This window comes from Diceros bicornis, chromosome 33, assembly GCF_020826845.1.
Source record: "Diceros bicornis minor isolate mBicDic1 chromosome 33, mDicBic1.mat.cur, whole genome shotgun sequence".
NCBI classification, from domain to species: Eukaryota; Metazoa; Chordata; class Mammalia; order Perissodactyla; family Rhinocerotidae; genus Diceros; species Diceros bicornis.
The window spans coordinates 18140645-18153121 of record NC_080772.1 but is presented as its reverse complement, the minus strand read 5'-3'; the positions used below and the strand labels follow the sequence as shown (position 1 = coordinate 18153121).

Sequence of the window (12477 nt, the reverse complement as noted above, 5' to 3'; positions counted from 1 at the left end):
CCCTCCTGAGGCAGTGCTCTTCTGGCTTCTCTGTCCATGCCCCACGTGTATCCAAGTTCTTTCCACTCTGGCTGATGGAAACACGAAGTATTCCCGGCCCTTTGTGAGCCCGCAGAATTGTTTCTTCTGTTCCTTTCCAGCCCGGTTCTATACCCAGCCTCAGGTTGTTGCCTCATAGGTGTGCACTGATCATCACTCAGCTGAAAACCTGAGGGGAACTCCCTGCAGATCTCTAGCATGTGCTTCCTCTCTGTGTGGCCCTCTTGGTGCAGCTCTGCCCTCTCCTGTGCTCTGTCCTGTGACTTGCACTTTCCTTGATCTCCTGAATTTTCAATGTTGTGTCCTCAGTTACGGGAGACTGCTGGTTCTGCTTGGGTTCCCCCTTCCTGAGGTGCAGCCTAGGCACTTTCTAGGCAATATTTTGGTGTCCTTGTAGAGCTCACTTCATTTGTTTTCCTTCTCCCAGGGATGTTTGTCTTCTAGTGTCTGGAAATCATTGTTTTATTCGTTTTATTTTGTCTATATTTTTAGTTGTTTAAGCCTGGAGGGTAAATCCAGTCCCTGTTACTTCATCTTGACTGGAATTGAAAGTCTCTCTGAAGTTATCTTGAGCAGTGATAAGTTATATAACTTTACATATATAGGGGTGGCAACTGGTGGATTACTACTTATCTCTTTAGCTGTGCCAGGTAGGTTACATTAGATTATCGACAGCTTTTTCTAGCTGTGGTTTTGGGGCGCTTAGGCTTCAGGATTTAGGTTTCAGTAAGTAAGGGGTGGGGGGAAGCTTTTCATATGCCTATTATCCATGACATTGACAAATAAGTTAATAACTATCTTACTGAAACTGGGGCCACAAGATCCTGAAAAGTTTCTAGAAAGCAAGTTCTAGTAAATGTAAGTTGATTAAATGGAAGATATTAAGATATAGTAAATATTACCAATACCATCTATTTGATTTTAATGAATAAGAATAATACAATTCGTTTTTTTTTTTTAAAGGCTCTTTTTTATTTTTCCCCCAAAGCCCCAGTAGATAGTTGTATGTCATAGTTGCACATCCTTCTAGTTGCTGTATGTGGGACGCGGCCTCGGCATGGCTGGAGAAGTGGCGCATCGGTGCGCACCCGGGATCCGAACCCGGGCTGCCAGCAGCGGAGTGCGCGCACTTAACCGCTAAGCCATGGGGCCGGCCCAATACAATTCGTTTTTAAAGCTAGCACAAACCAAATAATAAAACCCAACAAAGCATGCACAAAAATATAGGCCAGTATATCATAAAGATGTGATTGCTAAAATCCAAAATAAAATATTAGCAGATTAATTCTAGCACCATACTGTAATGTCAGTTAACATTTTTTGGTGGCACAGCCTGGCACCTAGTGTATGCCAGGCACTATTTTAGGCACCAGGGATATAGCAGTGACCAAAATAAGCAAAAGTTCTTATGAAACTTGTGTTTGCTCTCATTAAACTAATAATATAGTTGGAGGAGACACAATAAACCAAGTTGTATAGTGTATTAGAGGTGGTAACTTCTGTGGAGAAAAATAAAAAAAGAAAAAGAAAAAAAATGGGGACTGCTAAGGGATGGGATGAATGGTGGGGTCGTAGTTTTAAATAGGATGGTTCAGAAAAACCTCCTGGAGAAACTGACGTGTCAGTGAAGATGTGGAGGGAGTGAGGCAGTGGACATCTGTGGAAGAGTGCATGTTCCAGGAGAGGGAGCTGTGAGGGCCCAGGCTTGAAACATCAACAGCTAAGAATATACCTAGGAGTAACACAGACAGTAAAATGTACTGTTACGTTTGCATAGTTAAAACAATGTCATCTTGACAAGGAAATGGGAGAAAAGAAAGTCCTGAAGCAGCCCCAGTACATAGTAGAGCTCACCCTAGATGAAGGAGGCATCAGACGCCAGTGGGAAACAGGCAGATGGGCAAGAAATGGGGCCAGGAAACTCACAGTTTTGCAGGGAGGGTAACGGACAGGGAAAGGGAGTTTTATCAGGTACTAAAAGTCAAAACGTACTAAAATGTCAGATGTAAAAAAAACTATGAAATTAAAGAATTTAAGTGAGTATTTAACTGATCTAAGGACTTTTTAAAGCATAAAGACAGTGGAAGAAATTGCTTTAGGAAAGATCTCCAGTTTGACAATAAGGTTTTGGTTTTGTCAAATATAACGTTCTTAAAAGGTAAAAGAACAAGTAGGAACAATGCATCAGGTTAGTGGCCTTAAAAAATCAACACAAGAAAATTTGGTAGGAAAATGGGCAAGGGCCTGAAATTCCCTGAGGGGATAGAATTTCCAATAAATAGTATCAGTTAACATTTATTGCAGTACTTACAGGTACCCTTCTGATGTGTTAACTTATTTCTTGTAACACTATAAGGTAGATCTATTTATAGCTCCAGTTTTTGGATAAGGAGAGTAAAGCACACAAAATTTACGTAGTGTCCCAGGGTCACACAATTACCAAGTGGAGGACATGGGATTTGAACCTAAGCAGTGTGGGTCTAGCTTCAGGACCCTACTCTTTTTTTTTTTTTTTTAAATGTGAAATTTTTGTTGTACATTATTGTTTATCAGTCACCATATAAGTGCATCCCTCCACCCCTTGTGCCCACCCCCCTCCCCCCTAGCCCCTGGTAACCACCAGACAGTTCTATCTGTGCGTGTGTTGGTTTATCTTCCACATATGAGTGAAATCATGTCCTGTTTGTCTTTCTCTTTCTGGCTTATTTCACTTAACGTAATACCCTCCAGGTCCATCCATGTTGTTGCAAATGGGACTACTTTATGGCTGAGTAGTATTCCATGGTGTATATATACCACATCTTCTTTATCCAATCATTAGTCGAGGGACACTTGTGTTGCTTCCATGTCTTGGCTATAGTGAATAATGCTGCGATGAACATAGGGGTGCATAAGCCTCTTTGGATTGTTGATTTCAGGTTCGTTGGGTAGATACCCAGTAGTGGGATAGCTGGATCATAAGGTATTTCTATTTTTAATTTTTTGAGGAATCTCCATACTGTTTTCCATAGCGGCTGCACCAGTTTGCACTCCCACCAGCAGTGGATTGGGGTTCCCATTTCTCCACAGCCTCTCCAGCATTTGTTGCTTTTTGTCTTGGTGATTGTAGCCATTCTAACAGGTGTAAGGTGATATCTTAGTGTGGTTTTGATTTGCGTTTCCCTGATGACTAGTGATGTTGAGCATCTTTTCATGTGCCTGTTGGCCGTCTGTATATCTTCTTTGGAGAAGTGTCTGTTCATTTCCTCTGCCCATTTTTTGATTGGGTTGTTTGTTTTTTTGTTATTCAGTTGTGTGAGTTCTTTATATATTATGGAGACTAATCCCTTGTCAGATATATGGTTTGCAAATATTTTTTCCCAGCTGGTGGGTTCCCTATTCATTTTGATCCTGGTTTCATTTGCCTTGTGGAAGCTCTTTAATCTGATGAAGTCCCACTTGTTTATTTTTTCTTTTGTTTCCCTTGTCTGAGTAGACATGGAATTTAAGAAGATCCCTCTATGGCTGATGGCGAGTAGTGTACTACCTATATTTTCCTCCAGGAGTTTTATAGTTTCAGGTCTTACCTTCAGGTCTTTGATCCATTGTGAGTTAATTTTTGTGTATGGTGAAAGAAGGTGGTCTACTTGCATTCTTTTGCAAGTGGCTGTCCAGTTTTCCCCGCACGATTTATTGAAGAGATTTTCCTTTCTCCACTCTTATGTCCTTAGCTCCTTTGTCAAAGATTAGCTGCCCATAGATATGAGGTTTTATTTCTGGACTTTCAGTTCTGTTCCATTGATCTGTGTGTAGGACCCTACTCATAATACACACACGCTCTCTCTTTTTTCTCATACCCATTGCCAGCCAGTTAACCTTGACTTGTCTCCCTCCTTGCCCACTTCCTAATTTCGTCTACTTATGATTCTCTCACCCTAATCTTGACCCTGTATCCCAATCAAGAAGTTATTCATCCTTTGTGGCTTATTCTTGATCCTGTTTTCTCTGTTGAAGATCTCATGTTTACTCGGAAATAACCTGTCCCTGAGATCAAATCTTGGAATTGAATTTTCCACCCCCCTACCTCCCCACCTTGCCTCTGGCAAATGTGTTAATTTGTGTCAAAATAAAGATGAATTGGCTTCGTGAATCTGGTTTCTCACTGTCAGGTATAGTTGGAATTTAGTGTCAGACTCTTTACTTGAGATAAACTAGGCAAGTTGCTTCACTTTTTTATTTTCTGCTTTTCTCACATTTAAAATAAAGAATCAGGTTAGACTAGTAGTATCCTAACTTTCATGTTGTATATGCTATGCAAACTTTTCTTTCCTTTTAAGTAAAACTGGTGTTGAATATGTGGAAGAGATAAACATGGACCTGTTTGGTGCCGGTCGCCTAGAGGGGCTTTACGGAAACTGGGACTCCCCAGAGCAGAGTCTAGAAACAGCGCACCAGATGAGCCCCTATGGGTCTGTGGGCTGCCACACACCACTGAATCCCAGGTCCTTGCCTGAGTAGTGTTGAAATACAGCAGTGAAAAAGTGGTTTAAGTAGGGAAATAAGCAGTGATGTGAGTTATTTTGAAGAATGTGGGAATAAGTTTAAAGACTGATTTTTATTCAACAGAAGAGGAGAATGAATTGGGTAATTTGAAGGCAGTGCTTCTTAGGGTGTGATCCAGAGACTTGGGGTCAATTGCAGATTCCTGTCTCCTCAGAAGTATGGAATCAGAACCTGGTCTCGACACAGAAACAGGAAAATTTAGAGGTAGTGGTTTGGTGTGTGGGCTGGAGGTGGAGGGAGAGATAAGGAGAGACTGCAGTTACAGTCATGCATCGCTTACCGACGGGAATGCATTCTGAGAAATGCCTCGTTAGGCAGTTTCGTCGTTGTGCGGACATCATAGAGTGAGTGCACTTATACCAACCTAGAGGGTATAGCCTACTACACACCTAGGCTACGTGGTACTAATCTTATGGGACCACTGTTGTATATTTGGTCTGTCATTGACTGAAACGTCGTCATGCAGCACATGACTGTACTTTTAACCCATTTTCTCTTTGGATCTTGTGTTTGAAATGACCACTTGATATCCAAGTGGATATGTCTGATAGGCAAATGAAGATAAGAAAGTCGTATTGGAGATTTATGGCTGTGCTTCTATGTGGTGATGATGGCTGAAGTGATAAGAATAGTATTACTATTACTAGAGAAGAAGTAGAAGGAAAAATAACTTAGTTTTAGGACCTTGGAGGTAAGATGAGACAGAGATGGAATAATCAGTGGTGGAAGTACAAGACCAGGGTATTATAGTATTAGGAGTCAAAGAAGCACTAAAGAGTGTGTGTTATATTGTGTCGTCAGAGGAAAATGAGAACCAGAAAGTGACTACTGATAACCTTTGAGGATGCAGTGTTAACGATTGAGAATATCATAAATAAAGGGTGCAATGATATTTATAAATACCAAGTGCTTTAAAGAATAGTGACTCAAATACTGAATGCTCAGTAATTTGAACTTTAGTCTATTAGAATTTATCCCTAGAGATTTTTAAGCTAGAGTGGGGATCAGCAAGCCTTTTCTTTAAAGGGCCAGATAGTAAATATTTTAGATTTTGCAGGCCATATGGTCTCTGTTATAAATACTAACTATGTTATAGCATGAAACTAGCTTCAGTATGTAAATAAATGGGTGTGGCCGTGTTCCAGTAAAACTTTTTTTTTTTCCCTGAGGAAGATTTGCCCTGAGCTAACATCTGTTGTCAATCTTCTTCTTTTTGTATGTGAGCTGCCACCGCAGCATGGCCACTGACAGATGAGGGGTGTAACTCTGTGCCCCGGAACTGAACCCGGGCTGCCAAAGCAGAGCACGCTGAACTTAACCACTAGGCCTCTGGGGCTGGCCCTCCAGTAAAACTTGATTTACAAAAACAGCTGGTGGACTATAGTTTGCTCACCCTTGAACTAGAGAAATCTCTACTTTTCAGTATTGTTTTTTCGTTGTTTTAAGATTTAAATTAACATTGGGTAACTTCAGATTAAAATTATTAAAACTAAATGTTAGTAATGAAGCTTGAAAAAAAACCTAGCAGGAGTTACTATTCTGTTGATCTTATAAAATTTGGTAAACTTGGCTAAGTGCCACCCCCTCTGTGCCCTCAAATATGAGATGGTAGAACCGAAATAGGGACATTTGCCCCCCACCCCAAATATAACGACGTGTTCGGTGTGATATGAGTTGAATTATTCCTTTTTACTGTTCTGCCAATTTTAATAACAATTTGCTTTTACATTTTCAGTCTCGGAGAAATCTATGTGAAGAGGCTTTGTTAAAAATTAAAGGTGTTATTAGCTTTACTTTTCAAATGGCCGTTCAAAGATGTGTGGTGCGAATCCGTTCAGATTTGAAAGCAGAGGTTAGTATTTTAAATGGCTGAATATGCTTGGGGTTACAGGTAAACAAATCAGTGTTGAAAATTGTTCCTTTTTATCTTGGCCTAGGCTTTGGCATCAGCGATAGCGTCAACCAAGGTTATGAAGGCTCAGCAAGTTGTGAAAAGTGAAAGTGGAGAAGAGGTAAAAGGTTTATTTAGTTTTCTTTATACCTGACTCGGACTCTTGGTTATTCCTTATGGCTAGCAGATTGCTTGCATTTCTAGACCATTAGTTGCCAATAATATAGGAATGTGGTTGGGTCAGACTATCTTAATGTTTCTTGGTTAACTGATAACTCTTTTAGAAATACAGAGAGGTCTTTTGTGGATTTCAGGGTCTGTTCTTATGTTTATGTTTTTTGGGTTTCAAAGTCTGTTCTTTATCTCAATGGAAATCTTATTGATTTTACATGGAAATAAAGGATATATAGCTTCCTTGCATTGGTTTTTAACTACTTTCTTTCTGACCTTAATTAGTTTTGCCAATCCAAAAAATAAAGGTCAGTCCCACCATTGGGCAAATAAATATAGTGAAAATTTTTGCCTCTTGCTGCTCTTTCCACTAGCCTTGCGATAGGGAAAACGAATCTATATGCCTTTAGCTCGTTTGTATTCCCATAGAAAGGAGTTCAGTGGCCCTCCAGGGGCCCATAGTAGCCAGATACCTGCTTTTGTCATCTTTGAACAGACAGAGGTGGAACATTTATTCCTGGAGCCTCAGGAGAAAAGCATCTGAGTTTTCATGTGTAGTTCTGCCTTTCTGTGCTTCCACAGTGCTCAGCAATTGGACCTACCTTCTTGTAAGAGGAAAACTTTTAAAGGAATATAGCCCCTGAGAATAAATAGAGTGATTAGTAAAATTGACCTTTAATTTATGTCATATGTCAGTTAGGTTGATTTTGTAATGACTCTTAAACATCTTCCCTGTATCAGATGCTGGTCCCATTTCAAGATACGCCTGTGGAAGTAGAACAGAACACAGAGCTGCCCGACTACCTGCCTGAGGATGAGAGTCCCACAAAGGAGCAGGACAAAGCCGTGTCCCGGGTCGGTTCACACCCGGAGGGTGGAGCTAGCTGGCTGAGCACAGCTGCAAACTTTCTATCCAGATCGTTCTACTGGTGACTTTCAGTTTGGGGCTCAAGGACTGTGTGAACCAACAAGGGGCCAGTTTTCCATTGTGGTGGTGAACTGTCAAGTGCAATTTGCAATAAGTTATCATGAAAAGTTTTTAGATTACATGATTGCATATGCTGCATTTTACACATTCTTGGACATTTTACCCCACTAAGTGGTACAAGCGACAGAGGCTGCAGGTGGAGCTTTGTTTCTGAAGGTATCTTGGTTTTGTTTTCCTCTGTTTAATTGCCTCACTTTAAAATACATGGGTCCACTGTTAAACCAAACGTATATATGTGCAGCTTTACATTTTATTTTACATGAAGCACGTGATTAGGAACACTCGTTTTCTCCTCAAGTCTCAGGACCTATCTGAAGAGAAGTGTGTTTTAGCTCACATTGTGCATGAATTATTGAGCATTTTTCTCTGCTTCTCTTCATGGAAGATGCTTGCTTTGGTACCCTTCCCTGAGAGATAAAAATGTTTCTCATCATGTCCCTTTTGTGCCTTTTTTATTTTGCCAACCATGTTTGTAGAAAGGACATTACTCATGACATTTTGTGGATTAAAATATATTCATTTGAACGTTAACAGTCCCCTAAAAATACAGCTCTACACAGACTTTGCAATCTTATTTGTTATAATTTTCATAAGATTAGCACAGAAAAGGTTGAGAAGAGGGAAACGTGTATCAGCAAAGTGCTAGTGGAGACTATTTGAAGGCGACCAAACGTGGTTCCAGTTGACTGCTGTTCCATTTGGTCTGTATCAGCTCTTGAGAGTTATGTGCACCATAGTATTGGGTCTCTAGGCCATACTTTGTCATTACGCACTATCCCCTGCTAGAAAAAAACGTTAGTAGTAAAGAACTGACAAATTGGAAAAAAAGAAAACAAAAATTAAATGCCTATAATGCCATAGTGCCATTTGGTAGAGTCTAACCTTAAAACAAGGTGAATCGCTTGGCAGATGCGTATTCAGTGGGTGTTTCCCTGTATTGCCTTGTGTGAATTTATTATGAACCTGCAATGGCAGTGAATGAAAAAAGACTCAAATTATTGCTTATAAAGAAATAAAGCCAGCATTGGTCCACCTAATCTTGTTTCTCCTGTCCAACCAGAAAAAAGAACTTCAGTGAAGGTAAGATAAATAAATATAAATATATATACATACATATTTTTTGGTAGATAACTAATTACATATATGGGATGCTTTATTAAATTTCTGAAATATTTGGCAACTAAAATTTTCCTTTTGGACATCCAACTAAATCCAGATAAATTCTAATGCTAATACAATTAAAAACCAATAGGAAGGAACTGTAAGTCTTTTTCACCAACATGGAGAGCCGCTATTTTACTACTTGGCAAACGTGAAGTGAAAATTGCACCCTGGAGGGTTGCCTTGCATTTCCATTGCTTCTCTTTTAGAGAAAATTAAAAGCAGCCAGTGTTACTGGAAAAAATTATTGTAAAATACTTCACCAACGAGAATCTTGAGTTCACGAACATTGTGACCTTCTGGAGGGAGGGGTATTGAGGGTATTGAGAGTATTTTTTCCTGTGTCTGGGCTCTGATGCAGGTGACACGCACAACTGAAGATGTAAGCTTTCAGGGCATGTATTGCCTTAACTGCATAATACAACTTGCTGCCAGACCGGATGTGATGAAAAAGATAACAAAACCACCTCCTTACTATAGCCTTTAAAACAAAGTTTACTGTTCTGTTTTAACAAGTTTGTATTTTATTTTGCGTTGCCATACATCTGCTTATTTAAAAAACTCCATCCCTTTGGTAGTAATCGTTCAATACAAGTAGGTATGACAGCTTGATGTTTGTGTCTTCTAATGCTAAGTGTTCTTTTATTCCAGGTCTTATAGAGCAGTTAAGGCAACTGTAACAGCATTTTTTGAAATATGTTGTAAAATAATAAAAGGTAACATAATTAAAAGTGAATGGATGTTGCATTTTTGTGGTATAAGCATTATTGATCAGTCTTAAGCCTGTTTGTATCCACACTGCCTGGCGCCTTCTCCCAGCTCCCTGCAGGTGCGCTACCTGCCTTATTCCCATGCACCCTCCGTTCGTCTCTTCCCAGCACCACACCTGCCTCTCCCCAGGTTTGAATCAACTGCCCCTGTACCTATACCCATTGCAGTGTTTTATCACATTAGATTAAAATTGTATGTATCCGGGGGCCTTCCCCTACTTACCTCTTTGAGAACTTGGAGATTCTGTAGGTGTACCTAGCTGGTAGTAAGTGCTCAAATATTTTTATAGGAGAATGAACGAAGAATTTTTAAAAAATCAGTGAAAATAAATAGAAGATACTGAGCAAATAGGAAAAATGTCAAGTTGTATTTTTATTTCTGGGCATGTTTCTGATTTATTGGTTAATATTTAGCAAATTCCTTCATTTACTTTGTCATTTGTTTTTTATTTAAAAAAAAAAAGGTGAAAGGGGGCATAATACTTGCTCCATTGAATGAGGTTAAGATCAACTTATCCTGATTCTTATAGAATTGTTATAGGAGAATATTATATATATATAGGAGTGATTTTGATGTCCTATTTTATCACTTACTAGCTATGTAATTTTAGGTAATAATTTAGTCTCTGAGGTATTTCTTCATTATAATTCCTCTACTTCATGGGGTCATTATTAGAATCCAGTGAGATAATCATGAGTAATTTGAAAACTAAAAACTTACAAGTGTCAGATGGAATTATTGTTACTGGAAATTGGACACGATTTTCTTCTTGTCCTTAATTCTCAAGTGAGACACTATACCTTTCTGATCATACTTTATCTGACGCCTCATCTTTCTATATCCGATCAGAGGGATTTTTTTTGAGGCTTAGTCTTCAGCTATTCGATTTTTATCTAAATGTTGTCCCTTGAAGAATTCTTCTGTTGTCAGAATTTCCGTTACCTTTGTGTAGATAACTTCTAAATCTCCATTGTACCATTATCTTCGATACCCTTTCCTTTGCTGTACCTATCAAGAGTCAAGTCTGTGAATTATTATTTCTCTTAGAACCAAGCTCATGGTAGGCATGCAATACATTTAACAAAAACTAACTCTGTGCCAAGCACTGTGCTAAGTGTTTTACAAGTATTTATTCATTTAATCCTTAACGACTGTGAGGTAGGTACTGTTATATCTCCATTTTATAGACGGGAAAAACTGAGATGGAGCGAAATTAAGTAACTCATTAGTCCCAGGTCTCAGAGCTAATGAGTGGTGAAGCTGGGACTCAAGCCCAGGCAGCCTGGCTCCCAGTCTCAACTCGCTCACAGGGCAGCCTGCATCCTGGGTCCCACTGCTGTACCTTTCCAGTTCTACACCGCCATTCCAGTCCAGACCCTGCCACCTCCATCATGTCATGTGACTTAACTCGGGTGTCTGTTAGCAATCAAAAACTCTGTCTGGAGACCAGAAAAGTTCGATACATGAAAGAGGTAAGTCTGGTGAGGCCACAACATAGGAGAACACATGGAGAGCGCCTGGCCTGTTTACAGAGGGAAACCACATTTTCCTCACGTGGATTGTGGGCTTTTAACCATGCAGAGCGTCTGGGCTTTGTGGCTGTTCCAGACCCTTAAAGCACTACCTGAGCCATGTCAGATGTGTCTGTGGGGCAGAAATTGGCTACGTTCACTTCCAGAGTAGCCATATTCTACTCTATCAGATTAATCTTAACAGTGTTTTTGTCATTTTCTGCTCTATTGTCAACTAAGGCCTGTGGATTCGTTTGGACTGCTTTGTCTAGCGCCAAAAATGCCATGCAAGTTCCACCCCCAACCTAGTCGTTCATACATTCTGTAGCGTTATTACAGACTTTCTAGTGTGAGGCACAGTTGTGTATCTCATTGTTACAAAAACAGTCTGCTTTATTTACACTTGTCTATTTATTATAATCTAAATATTCTGTATTCATCCTGCCCTCTAGATCTTTGCTCATATTTTTTCATATCTGGAATTTCCTCTTTATACTCTCATTTCTTTTAAATATTTTGTTATGAAAATAAGCTCAGTGTATTACAGAAATGCATAAGAGAAACACAAGTAACCTGTCCTCCTACCACACAGAAAATGTCAATATTTTGCTTTGTTTTATTCTCATTTAGTTTTTTAATTGGTAAGAAGTATACACTTTAAATTTTTAACATGTTCAAAATAGGCGTCCACTGAAGAGTTCTCCCTTTGAGCCTTAGTCCCCTGGGTCCCCTCACCAGGAATAGCCATTGTTACTAATTTTGTGTGCCCATCAGAGATATTCTATAAATTTATCAATTTTCATATTTTTTTCTGCACAGGTGGTAATGTAATGCCCTGCACCTTACTTTTTTCACTTAAAGTATATCTTAGAAATTACTCTATATGCTTGTATAAAGCAGCTTCCTTCTTTCACAGCTTCACAGTATTATGTCATATTAATGTTCCACCCTTTATTTAACTAGTGTTTTGATTGTAATCCTTTGCTCTTACCAACAGTACTATGTAAGTTTACCTGTAGGATGGATTCCTGGATGTAGAATTGCTGCGTCAAAGGCTGTGAGTGCTTTTAATTTGGATAGTTCCTGCCTCCTATGGATGATTCCAGTTGCCTCTCTCACCAGCAGGGTGTGAGAGTTCCTCCTTCCCTCAGCCTTTCCAACTCTGTTATCCCGCATGTGGCCCTTTGTGGTCTAAAAAACAGATCTCTTATGAATGAGAGTGAGCTTTTTAGATATTTAGGAGCTGTTTGAATATTTTTTCTGTGAACTCAGTTCTTTTTTCATTTTTTGGCAGAGGGGAGAGGGATTTGGTTTTTCTTACCTAATTTATAGAAGTTCTTGAACATACTCGAGAGATATGCCCATTTCTTTCATAAAAATATTTACAACTCACGTTGTACAAC

General features: G+C 39.4%; 1 protein-coding gene across 2 annotated transcripts in view; it reads left to right on the top strand.

The window, feature by feature from the left end:
- The window catches only part of ARMC1 (armadillo repeat containing 1), a 41212-nt gene extending 31684 nt beyond the window's left edge, over window positions 1-9528 (top strand). For both annotated transcript variants that reach the window (XM_058528785.1, XM_058528786.1), the window contains 3 exons: window positions 6317-6433; window positions 6519-6593; window positions 7385-9528. In XM_058528785.1, coding sequence (XP_058384768.1) covers window positions 6317-6433; window positions 6519-6593; window positions 7385-7576 — 384 coding nt within the window. In that variant the 3' untranslated portion in view covers window positions 7577-9528. The remainder of the gene's footprint in view (window positions 1-6316; window positions 6434-6518; window positions 6594-7384) is intronic.
- The last annotated feature ends 2949 nt before the right edge of the window (window positions 9529-12477 follow it).